The 13,320-nt window shown below is 38.3% G+C and overlaps 1 protein-coding gene across 2 annotated transcripts in view; it reads right to left on the reverse strand.

The window, feature by feature from the left end:
- Nucleotides 1–703: 703 nt before the first annotated feature.
- The window catches only part of nkd1 (NKD inhibitor of WNT signaling pathway 1), a 36,473-nt gene continuing 23,856 nt past the window's right edge, over nucleotides 704–13,320 (reverse strand). Inside the window, exons 6-12 of one of the 2 annotated variants that reach the window (XM_016497178.1) lie at nucleotides 10,619–10,676; nucleotides 7,497–7,600; nucleotides 6,827–6,922; nucleotides 6,281–6,428; nucleotides 5,040–5,121; nucleotides 4,679–4,806; nucleotides 704–2,461 (exon numbers count right to left, since the gene is read on the reverse strand). In XM_016497178.1, coding sequence (XP_016352664.1) covers nucleotides 1,956–2,461; nucleotides 4,679–4,806; nucleotides 5,040–5,121; nucleotides 6,281–6,428; nucleotides 6,827–6,922; nucleotides 7,497–7,600; nucleotides 10,619–10,676 — 1,122 coding nt within the window. In that variant the 3' untranslated portion in view covers nucleotides 704–1,955. Of the gene's footprint in view, nucleotides 2,465–4,678; nucleotides 4,807–5,039; nucleotides 5,122–6,280; nucleotides 6,429–6,826; nucleotides 6,923–7,496; nucleotides 7,601–10,618; nucleotides 10,677–13,320 lie in introns of both variants that reach the window. The other variant, XM_016497177.1, reaches the window with a different exon arrangement.

Raw genomic sequence — 13,320 nt, forward strand, 5'->3', positions numbered from 1 at the left:
CAATTATATCGCACAAACGTGGAGTATTAAAACACCTGCTGTGATCTTCAACACACACCTGCTTTGCAGAGTTTGATTGAAGGCTGTTGTGTTTCATAATCTTCCGTAGTGCTGGTTTCAGATGCACATGCACTCATTAACTCTCTGTCAGTGGGGTATTGGTGAGTTATGGGAGGACTGGAGACTTCTAGGCGGCGATACTGTCATCCTGCCCCTGAGGAATGAGGCAGCTGCCATACACACCCACTCACTCCCTCTAGGTGACTTGGGATACATCGAACCTAAAATAGATTCATAATGTACTATTTAAATGCTGTTTTAAACTGCTGCATGGGAACAGATGAACTCCTACCAGACTTGTTTTCTCGCTACCTAACTCACTTCTGCCAATACCGAGCTAAAGGCACTGACATACTGTCTAAAAGATTCTAATTCAGTTTGAGAACATATTCTTGGATTCTGAAAGAAATTAAAAACTCTAAATGGTGATTCTGTACAAAAAAAAAGCTGTGGTTCACAGTTCCCTTCAAAACCAATAACACCGTCTTGTCAAATCAATGACTCAAAGGTGAAATGAACCTGAGAAATAAAAATACTATTTTTCCTTGGCAGCACAGATTCCTTTACACTTTACAACTTGAATTATCTGAATTGACTGAACTAATAAGAAGGAAAAGTTGAAACCACAACTAAACAAGCAAAAGATACAATAATATCAGGTGTAATATATTCAATGTTTTCCAATCATTTGATTAGACCCATTTTGACTTGCCATAAACCTGACAGGAATATGTTTCAAATAAATTATTTTTTTAACAAGCTTCAAAACATTATTCTACAATCATCAGAAGATTATTTTTAAGATTCCATATTATCTGATACACATAATTACACTATAAACTCTGATGCCTAGTGGTCTTAGAATGCAATTAGCTTAAAGTTACAGGGACAGGAAAACACCAAAAACAAAACAAAACAAAGCAAAAAAACATATTAATAGAAATGTTTCAGTAATAAAGCTTACAATGGATTTAAATCCAATACATCTTGACATGACTGCAGATTGTTGGCATATTACAACAGACAGACAAATAAAACATAAAATCTGAATAAAAAATTGTCAATAATACCGATAATCATAATAATACTAGAGGTAGCAGCTGATTATGATGCTCTGTTTTCTTCATGTAGATTGGTAGAGTGTAGTTCTCATACTGTCCTTCAACAAAGTCCTTTTTGGCGGTTTTAGTGTCTTTACTGGCTCTTTTATGTACACGTGTCCTGTATTGCATTTTTAAAGGTGTTGATTCAGATCTGTTGTTTTGGAGAGAGAAGCTCTTCATAGATAAAGTGTCTCGAATGCAATGGCACAAGAAGTGCTTTTCAAGTGGTCTTCAGTGGAAAAAAGAAAACAAAAAAGGATAAGTGTAAAAAAGACACCTTAGGCACACATAGATGCGCAGATTGTGCGCGCACACGCATACACAAAATGTAAGTTACAAAACCAAGGAATTGTATTCCTTCAAAAGTGGTTTGACAACTCAAAATTCTTCATTTAACAGGGCTGACCACCTTTTCAACCAAATAGACCAATCAGATAAGAATTAAGAGAGGGAGAGAGAAAAACAAAAGGAGGCAGACAGAGTGATAGAGAGAAAAAAAAATAGAGAAAAGGGAAAGATAGAGCCCTTACGTAGTAAGCAAACCTCTCCTGCTGCCAAAGACAGGACTGAATACATCAGCACACATTCAAACCGACCCACATAACCTCTCTCACACACACACTTATATATACAAATGCGTACATATTGTCTGCCACTTTGGCATGAACATGATGCTTTGTGTCCTTCTCAGCCTCAATGTGGCCATGCAAGAATATTTAAGATCATTCAATTGTTACGTTCCTCATTGTTATTCTTATTTAGATCCTTTATGTAGCCCATCTGTTTTACTCTTCAGGACTGATAGAAGTGATGGTAGTGATGATGATGTTCATGATGATGATGATGCTCGTGTCGCTGGACCACCTGAGCTAGTCCTCCTTCATATAGCACCAGACTGGGCAGATCCCTCACATGCTCTTTCTCCACGACTGGGCCAGACTTCACAGTCGGCCCAAGAGCCCGATAGTGCAGGCCTTCTTTAGGCCTCTGCTTGTGTCGTCGGTACGGGCCTGAGCTTTGGTGCGGAGGGATCTGGTTGGGGATCGCTGGGGGAGGGGGCGCTCCTCTTCTTATCACCCGACCAGCGGAGGCCTGTGTGGGCGGCGTACGGTGCGTTTTGGGGGAACGGAGTGCGTGTGTGTGCCGGGAGAGGATGGCAGGAGGGTCTGTGGAGATGGTCTGTGAGCGCCGATGATGAGCGGAGTACGCGTGGCCATTCTCTGGTTCCTGAGAACGTGAGCGTGTCTGATTGGATGAACGTGTTGTATGGTTGGGTTTTGCTGGTTCTGTGGCAGGAGCTGCTAGAGGAAGCACAAAATAATTTGTTTTAAGGGTTATTATTATAAATATGTTTTATTAGTATATAAATAATTGTGCCTTTACCAAAAAAATATTGTTAAAGGGATAACATCTTCGGAACACAAATTAAGATATTTTTGATGAAATCCGAGAGCTTTCTGACCCAGCAACACAACTACTACATTCAAGGCCCAGAAAGGTAGTAAGGACATCGTTAAAATAGTCCATGTGACATCAGTGGTTCAACCGTAATTTTATGAAGCTACAGGAATACTTTTTGTGCACAAAGAAAACAAAAATAATGACTTTATTCAATAATTTCTTCTCTTCCATGTCAGTCTTCACTGCACGTTCATGAAAGAACTGATGCTTGTGTGAATTCCTCTGCTTGCCAACAAGCAAGCAGATGCAGCACATCCAGGTTCTGCGTCAATAAAGTGATTATTTTTGTTTTCTCTGTGCACAAAAATATTCTCTTAGCTTCATAAAATTACAATTGAACCACTGATGTCACATGAACTATTTTATTGATGTCTTTACTACCTTTCTGGGCCTTGAATGTGGTAGTTGCATTGCTGTCTATGCAGGGTCAGAAAGCTCTTGGATTTCATCAAAAAAGTCTTAATCTGTGTTCTGAAAATGAACGAAGGTCTCATGGGTTTGGAACAGAGCATGTGAGCGAAGCGGAGCGGTGTGACGCTCCGCTACGTTTTCCGCTCTATGGACGTGCGCTCCACTCAGTCGCTCTAACCGCCCAAGCAAGCGCTCCGTTAATATTCCGCTCACGCTCACGCTAAAAATAATATTTTAATAGGCCTAAGTGGTGTAGGCTAATATCTTCTGTACTCTGTAGTTCTGTATGTAGGCCTATATACAGCTGTGTGTTAGCTTAGGTCTACAGTTTAACTGAGATTATTTAATAACTACAGAGCTCCGAATATAATTTGAATTAACAATTCGTTTCTACGACGTCAGCAGGTTTTATTATTTTTTTTATTAATTTATTATTATTTATTAATTTTAAGCAATAATGATTTTAATAAGTAATTACGAAATATAATAATTCGTTCCACGATTTAGGCCTACTAAAACTAGGGAATGAACGAATTAACAAACGAATGAATTCGTGCCAGCTAAGTCTAAACAAGAGAACGAATACTTAATTCGTGGCCATAATTTAGACTAAACGAAAAAATTAATTCTTAATTCGTGGCCATAATATAGTCCTAGCATAAAAGAGAACTAGCCTATTCTAAATTCGTGGCCGTGATTTTGTCTGCATGTCATGATCGGGGCTCCGTACAACCGAATATAACCTTAGCCTACCTGTTTATTCATTTATTATGGTATGTAACTAGCTCACCTTTTGCTGCACCATGTTTGCGTAGCACATCTTCATGCTCTCTGTAATCAATATGAATCTGTACTAACTTTAACAGTCTCCCCGCACTCCCTCTCAGTTTCTTCTCCCTGCTCATTCTTAACTTTGATTTTTACTTTACATTTATGTATAAGGCTTGCAACTTCGTTGAAACAATATCTGAACTCCATAACTCTTAAGGAAATATTACCACTCCGCTCCCCGCTCCGCTCCGCTCACATGCTCTGGTTTGGAATGACATGAGGGTGAGTAATTAATGACAGAATTTTCATTTTTGGCTGAACTATCCCTTTAAGTGTCAAGTCATTTTATGATCTCTTGAAAATTATATATGTTCAGGTGCATGTTATCATAAACGGGTCAGCACTAAATACAGACGTACCAAGTGGTCCAAAACACTTTTATGACCTGATCACTTAAATCAAATTTGGAGTCAATGACATTTATCCATTGAGCTGGGGGTTTTAGACTTTTCTGGTTCTTGTGCAGATTTTTAAGAAAAAAATAATCATTAATATTTATAAAACCTGCAAAATGTGTAAATATACTTTTATTTATTAACAATTCATGTTCGTTCATAAAACACAAACTAATGTTATACAATTTAAAATTTTGAAAATGTATATGCAAAAATTAACATTGACTAATAAATCCTGTCTTATGAAAAAGAAAAGCACTTCTTATCTTCTTCTATCTTACAGTAAGATGTTACTGATGCATGTGACACATCAATGTTTTTGGGCGGATTGGTTGTGACTGGATCACACGAGACATCAGCACGAGACAATGAGAAAACTCTGTTGGCTCCATTTACTTTTTGCAATTAAGATTGTACCTGTTCCAAAGCGGGATGTGTAGTTTTCAATGCCGGCCAGGTCAAGGTAATGGTTTCTTCTCTCCAAGTTCTCATCCACACAGTGCCGCTGGCAACCTTGCTGGTTGTGGTGATCAGCATGGTAACGCCTAATACAACAGCATCATATTGTCATGACTGCAAGTACATTGCTCTGAGGTTGTGTACACAAAGCGGGCTTGAACCAATCATTGTCCGTTAAATGTTAATTTCTTTAAAGATTCTGTGACATGTTCTTCCAAAGTTTATATATTGTAGTTTTATCCAACAGTTACAGACACTAATGTGTGAAACTGATTTACATATGAAATTAAGCTACATAAACAGACCACATCATAAGTACCTAAGAAAGGCTCTTGACTTTTTCTCTGAAGTCTTGGAGTCCTCAATGCACTTTTCTCCCTTATGCTTGGGATGGGGAGTGTCTGTTGGAGGCAGAGTGAGTGAGAGAGAGAGAAAGAGAGAGAGACGAGGGGGTCTTTATCAAAGAGAATGGCGTTGAGTTGCACAACATCACACACGCGCACATATACTGAAGCAGCTTTAAAGACCAACCAAAATAAGAAAGAAACCTTTGTTCCCTGCTTTCTATTTACTTTGAAGGTTCATAAAAGAAGAAAAAACAACAATGCTTCATTTATTTTATTTTGAACCTCAGGCCTCATATAAATCTAAAAAACACACACTTGTGAATTTGCATGAAGACAGCTGCTGTTCAAAGGCTCTTCTCTTTCAAATACATGACGGGTATAAATAGCCCAAATGACAGCACTAAACAAACAGAAACACTTCTGTTTCTTCAGAGTACTTTCTGTTCTCCTTCACATTGTTTTTTACCAAGTAACACAGTTAGAAAGTGGCTAAATGTGGATTTATTTATTTTTCAAACAGCAAAAGACTATCTGAGCAAAGAGGGATAAGATAGCACTTTCCAAAAGGAATCCAAAAGCTCAGAGCTGCAGAGGTTTGGGTTTTTTCTTTCTCTCGTCTTCTGCCTTTGACTATGAACTCATCTTACAAGAGATGCAATGACATGGAAGACAGGGAAAAGGAGGAGGGCAATAGTGTAGGAGACAGCATAACAAGAACTTAGAATTGATCTCCCGAAAATTCTGTCATCTTCTACTTGCCCTCATGTCCTTGTTTTTATGTTTTTTTCTCTTTTATAATTGAACACAAAATGTGGTATTTAACACAAAATTTGGTATTTAACAAAATGTCAAGGATGTACTTGTCTAATGAAATTGAGACTGTCAAGTTTAAAAAAAAACAAAAAAACAATTACACATCGCATCTATACATTACAGTTTGACCATCACACAAATCTCTTGTCGTATTGACTGCTTTTTAATGTCATTTTGATCAAATTTGATTGATCCAGTTACCATTAATTATAACTGTGTGGAAAAGAGCAGCATCAACATTCTGCTAAACTCCCTCTTGTGTTCCATGGATGAAATAAAGTCATACAGGTATGGAACAACATGACGGTGAGTAAATGATGACAACTGCATTTTTTAGTGAACTCTCCCTGATATCCCTTAACTAATTTTCTGTTGTTCTGAGCAAACTCTCTCTATGTACCTGTGTTGGTCTGGCTGCAGTTCCTCCATTTCTGGCTGGAGTCTGGAGCAACAGAGAGCTTCACCCTGAGGGTCTTACTGCTGCTGGGGGAGTGATTCACTGACGTGTCCACCACCTCATATATGGTGTGCAGTAGACTGGTGATGTCCTGGATGTGGAGAGATAGAGAGGGGAAAATAACATGAAATTAAGAGATCTTCACTGACACGAGACGGTCCATTAGTCTTTTATATGCTGTGCAAGCCTGTACGTGATATATGATAAGATACATGCATTATTCATAATTCATACACGGACATGTCCATAATAATATGTTAATCAGAGTCTCCTTAGCCTCAGGGAGGGAAGACAGATGCTTCAGCATGTGGAAATGAAATGTAAATGCAAAGCAACTATGAAGCTGAGGAAAACAGGAACTGTGTGGTACGGCGCAAGAAAAAAAGACATTTAGTATGCCCTGTTAGAGTTATCTCTGTTGCTGGGCTTTCCCATGACAAAAGATATCAGTCACTGTCCCTAATGCACAGATGTCTCATTCAGTCTTACCTCTCTTGTGACCTTGCCATTGTTATCGAAGTCATAGAGGGTGAAAGTCCACTCCTGCCTGTTATCTTCTTCAACTGATACGGCGCACTCCAACTCCTGATTAATAAACAACAATGGATAATCATGGTTTCAGTAACACTCATTTAAAAGACTGGTCATAAATTTTGGGTTGCCATGATTTTGTTGATTTTTTTTTTAAAGAAGTCTCTAATGCTCACCAGAGCTGCATTTATTTGATCGAAAATACAGCAAAACAGTGAAATCTTACATTTAAAATAACTATTTTCTCTATTTTCATTCATTTTAAAATGTAATTTGTTCTTGTGATAGCAAAGCTGAAATTCCAGCAGCAAATGTGTCAAATGATCCTTTAGAAATCATTCTAATATGCTTATTTGGTGCTCAAGTAACATTTCTGATCATTATCAATTGAAAATAGTTGTGCTGCATAATTTTTATGGAAACTATGATGCATATTTTTCAGAATTCTTTGATTATTAGAAATTTCAATAGAATAGAAATGTATTTGAAATAGAAATCTTTTGTATCATTATGTCTTTAGTGTGACTTTTAATCAATTTATTTTTAATGTTTTAATCCTAGCAGAATAAATGTATTAATTTCTTTAAAAAGCCAACTAAATATGTTTGTTTGTTTGTTTTATACTGACCTCAAACTGTAATTGTTTGTGTGGGCCGACAGTGGCAGAGGCTTCAGTGTCCTGCATTCTCTCTTCCGCACTACAGCTGTCGGTCTTCTCAGGGGGCAGGGCCACTGCAGGGGGACACACATTCACATAATGGTGTCAAATGCTTTTTTAAAGCATAACAAATGCTTTGAAAAATGTAAGAAATGTCATACTTAAGAAATGTTGTTATTGTATTTTTTTTGTCTTCATCTCATGTGACTGTTACTCATTTTGAACATTGTTCAGAAGTGTTATTCATTTCTAAATATTGAAATGCAGCTTTATGAGCATATATGAACTAAAATAGACAGATGAGAGAAGGGAAAGAGTTAATTGAGAATGCCTAGGAAGCACCTAGCTATTTTTGAATGTAGCCATGTCATCTCTGCTATTGCAGTCATATTACACTGAAGACACTCATAAAGTCTCATAGAATGGGATATAAACCTTCAGCCAAAATTTGCAATCACACGCTGAATATTAATCTCAGAAGTACATGTTCCTCTACACACTTTGTTAGAGTCTTGGAAAGCAATGATGGACATGTGGCACACACGTAGCTCATGTCCACATCACAATTCAGGACCATTTTTTGTGCAGTGGCAGCACTTTCACAATGGATTGTCTTACATCCCCACTAAGTGAGCCAAAGCCAACAAAACTCTCTAAGATGTTTAGGTAGGATGAGGAAGAAACCCAAGGAATCAAGACAGCAGATAAAAATGTAAACAGTTTAAATCAAGACACAATGTGACAGTAATGTCATCAATGATGTTAAACGGCACTGATCGTGACATGCTGAGTTTAATATGTCACAACTGAGATTTGGGTTCTTCAGCTGAAGGCAAGATTTTCAGTCAATAACCACTTGAGAGAGTTTTGGTCTGTTTTTCAAACAAAACTATTGTCAGACTTGGAAGGCTAGAGTTATTATAATGCTGTTTTACCTTTGAAGCTTCACAGTGTCTACATTGCACTTAACTGTCTTCTTTTTTGTTCCACAGAAAGAAAAAAAATGACATACAGGTTTGGAACAAGACAACAGAATCGTCATTTTTGGGTGAACTGTCCCTTTAAGAGCAGACTATGGGAAATCAGCGCTATGCCTTGCTAAAGCTGCAAGTATAAATGCATAAACAGGCCTAACTGCTGCCATCACATCCTAAGGCCAGGCTTCACAAACATCCTCGATATCCTATTTGTGTCTATGTCTGAAATCACAAGCAAATTTAAAGCGAGTCGCTGAGAAAGACGAAGTCTAACAGCGGCCCGTTCTGATGTAGAGAATGCCTGTCAGGATTAATCCTGAACTCAGTACCCAAATTTCAGAGGCAGTTTGTCTCTTTGTGTATTGTGGGTAATAAGATGGAAATGTTTTAAACGAGAGCAGATCTAACGCAGCTCAGTGAGGACACGGCTCAGCACCAGGCTGGGTCCTGCAGGCTAAATCCTCCCCCTGCCCCAAATCCCTGCGCTTTGAAGTTCCATTCTCAAACCTTTTGGCCCAGGATCAGTCCGTCTGTAAAACAGAATCTCTAATTAATTAAGCAAAGTCAAATCTGAAACAGTGTTTGTTGTACGAGCCAAAAGGATAGGCAGACACAACAGTATCTCTCTCTGTCTTCTCTCTCTCTCATTCATTTCTCCTCCGCTGATCCGCTCAGATCAAAGAGGACCTGTCTTGTCCCTCTGCAGCGAGAGGCAAGGGAGGATGAAAAAAGAAAAGAAAAGCACCAGAGGATGAGAGCAGTCGTCCCAGGGAGCTTTTACAGGTTTTTTGGAGGGAAACAGCGTCAGATCAGGGCTTTTGATCAGGGCCAGAAACTCAAAGGCAATGCTGAGCTCCAGGGCCAAAGCCTGCTTGCCAGCCAGCTCCCAATATACAGGAGCTGTTTATCTAGAGGACTAACAAATGGTCACAAAGAAACTATACACACACACACACACCATACACACAAAGGAAGTGCTAACTCTCACAGCAATAGTCAAAGTCCTTCCCCACCGAGTGATGAGACAGCCAAACCCGCTACAGAGCTCCGATGACGGAGCTTAAAAACCACGCTATACAACACAGAGGGCAGCTTGGCAGCGTCCCAAAGGTGGCTTTGAATCTAAAGGTTCACCTGGAGTTCAGAGTAAACTGTGTGGTGACTGGTTAATAGCTAAAGCCTAGTGTGTTTCCTCAGTGTGGATGCTTGGTACAGGCTAAAGTGCAGTATAACTGTAACAACAAGTAATCTAATCTTTTCAAGTTCCTTGGTCAAAACTTCACATCCTTGCCTCCAAAAGTAGGGTTTTGCCTAAACAATCTTTTAACATGCTGCCATGAGCTTAATTAGCTAATTATGACATCCTGATGACGAATCCAGCAGGTTTGGGGGAAACTACAAAACTACATTGCTCCCATTAAAATGAAAAAGCTATCTAGACTCAACTGTATTGCTATCAAGATATCTTTCTCCATGAATTTAAAAACACTGCCATATGACCTCTGTATGTGTACATATATGATGACAAAAAAAAATCTTTAAAAAAAGGGTGCCATATCGAATTCCAGAGTTACCAGTCACAGTACAATTTAACTCCTTACTATGAGGCAACAATAACACCACAAACACCTAGCCAATCATATCTCTCCTTGACTGACCTTTGATCCACACAGATATGAGCGGACCACTTTCAAGCATGTATAAGCTGCCTGTAAACGTTGTTTGTAAAGGAATCTGACCTGTTGCTGCCTCTCGATGATGACCTTCAATTCAAAGTCAAATGATTCGATTTTCTTTTGCCTAAAACCTAGATAAGAATCTTGATCCCCAAGCAGATGCTTTCATTACAACAACAGGAGATGGAATATCAGCTTAAAAACCTTATCTGATTTTTGACAATAAATCTTTTAAAATGCAACTATGAGTTTAATTAGCAAATTACGACCTTCAATTTACAGTCAAATGACTCAATCAAAATTACAAGAAACAAATCATACTATGTCAACATTGTGCAAATGATTTAACAGAAGACATAATGATACTGAGCAGAGGAGAGATCAGGAGCTACATGCAAGAGAACATCAGTTGCTCAGGGGATATAGTGAGATAATTTACCTTCTAAACGATAACATTCGTCACTGATACCTTCAGCATAACCTTCATCCAACAGGTCCTGCAGAGACAGTGGAAAAGAGAGTTAGGCTTCTTTAAAAGAAAAAGACTGTAAGAAGATAACATGACAAGCAATGACAGTATTTTAGACAAAAAATGAATTTTTGTGCAATTTGTATTATAATGACAGGAAATTACAGTGAAAAGGGTGAATTTGATGAGGATACAATGCAGGCTGGGTTGAAACTTGCTTCCTCTACTTGAGCACCTCACAATGGGTGTGAACATCTCCAAAGACTAGATGAATGACATTATAGAGTGACTGAAAATCCTAAAGAGTAATAGATAAAATTGACACGATTCTGTCTACGCATCCCATAACAGACAATATAAGCAGGTGTGGATACTGGAAGTGTCTCATCTAAGATATTAAACCATGCTACACGTCTATAACACTTCTGTCAAGTTACAAACCAACCATCAGTCTAGAAGAAGACTATTGTCTCAACACACCTGCTACCTTTGTCTAATTTCAACACTCCAGCTGTCTGCATACTAACAATTAATTTCTCTGGCCCAAAGACTGACCGTACAGCCTCCGCTGAAGCTCTGCAGCTGCGTGTGTGTACATGCTGCTTCTGCCAATGAGGAGCTGCTTTGTCTTCATCCACATTAGACAGGCGCACTAAATGTCTTGCTGTAGTGCCTCAAGCCATACACTGGCCGCTAGAGACACAAAGCCGCGCACACAAACACACACGTTCACCATAATGCTCAAGAGGTTAGCCAACAGCATGTGAGGGGAACACGCTAATTATGCGTTGTCTGGATGATGGATGGGCTGCATTTTAAATATGAGTTCTTCTCAGTTGGTTGAAATGAGAATCGGTCAGCAGAAATTCTTCTTCTTTTATTTATTTCTTTTTTGTTCTCTCTATCATTCAAGGTCAAGTTTGGCTAAAGCACTACTTGGCCCTTTCAAATGAGTGTGCTGTGTTTGAGAGCGTGGATATGTGGCTATGTGTTGTTGCGCAGGACATTGAGGGCTGTGAGAAATTCACTAATCCCTGAACTTCACCTCTAAGTGGCGTTTAGCACAATCACTGTGGCGTCTGTCCGCCCCTCTCAGTCACTCTTAAAAAGCTCTATAGAGTCCCACCCACCCCCATATATTAAAGCCCCTTTTCTTGCATCTTTGCTCCACCACAGTGCAATATATGTGAAAATGTCTCACACAGCCCTAACAATAACAATAAACATTTTTAGTTAAATATTTCCTTTCACAAACCCAAGAATGTCTCACAATGTATTAAAAAAAACAAATCAGAAACTAAATAAATAAATACTAAACTGAATAAAATAAAATACTAATATACATTACAAATATATAAGACTATTTTATATAAGCCTATTTATGGTAAATGTCCATGTTACCTTTTACTAATGAAATCCAGCCACGTTCCAAACAGGAGTGCTAAGCAACATAAACCACATAACACACGGAGAAACTGCATTGCAGTGACCTTGACCTCTGAGACGGTCCTTCTTTTTTTAAATTGCATGTTTTTGTACACTTTCCAGATAACATCAGAGGCTAATTGGCTGTGGAGAGTGTAATCAATAGAGGCTGATCTCTCTTCAGCGGTGTAATGAGAGGCTGAAGAGGGATCTGTACACACTCAGCGTGTGTGAGGGTGACCATGTGTTTCAGGTCAAGTGCCATTTATAGCGCTAAGAAAAAAATGGGACAGAGTTTGCGAGCGAAGAGTAAGAGAGAAGGATAGGGGCTTTGATTAAAAGCATTATCTTCGAATTTCACAGATGAAGTCTTGTGAGCGACATTTTAAACACAGAATAAAACACATCTGAGAGAACTTGCATCCTGTGACTAACTCCTGGTATGAACACATTCATGCCAATATTTGTTACTGGCTTGTGTGTATAAATGTTTATAACTGATGGAACAATTTCTGCTTTGGGTCTTTTGCCTCAGCAGCATCATGAAAAGGCCTGTGAAACATAAACAAGGGCTTCACTCAATCTGTGCCAGCAACCAGAAACTCTTTCCCAGACACCATGTTTCACACTCTCTGGAAAACCAACCAGATCTTTCTGTTTTAACGCAAGCCAAAACAGGAAAGAAGAGAAGTTTGAGTACTTTACTACAAATGGATGCCCACAGAACCCAGTGCAACATAACTGATTTGCCAAAACACAAACACATACATCAAGCACTCCAGTGCTATGTTTTTGTTGGCCCTGTGATCAGTGGAAGTAGCCTAAATTAATCTTTCAATATGAAAGGACAAATACAAGAGTGAATTAAAAACAAACTAAGAGCAGGAAAGAGACACAGAGTAAGGACTTTTCACAAAGGATGCTTTTTGTTGGTCTAAGTGGTAGACAAACTTCCATATTGTGCCACTGTGATGAAAATACTTTTAAAAGCATTTAAAAACAATGGACTAATCTGATTTATCTTGTGTGCACCGAGTATGCATATCAGTGGCGGCTCGTGGGTTTTAAAATAGAGGAGGCACACTTATTGTATTGGTCTGGGATCCCTGCCAATTATTATTATTATTATTATTATTATTATTATTATTATTATTATTATTATTATTATTATTATTATTATTATTATTATTATTATTATTATTATTATTATTATTATTATTATTATTATTATTATTATTATTATTATT

The sequence above is a fragment of the Sinocyclocheilus anshuiensis genome, unplaced genomic scaffold (assembly GCF_001515605.1).
Source record: "Sinocyclocheilus anshuiensis isolate Anshui unplaced genomic scaffold, SAMN03320099.WGS_v1.1 scaffold354, whole genome shotgun sequence".
Taxonomy (NCBI): Eukaryota; Metazoa; Chordata; class Actinopteri; order Cypriniformes; family Cyprinidae; genus Sinocyclocheilus; species Sinocyclocheilus anshuiensis.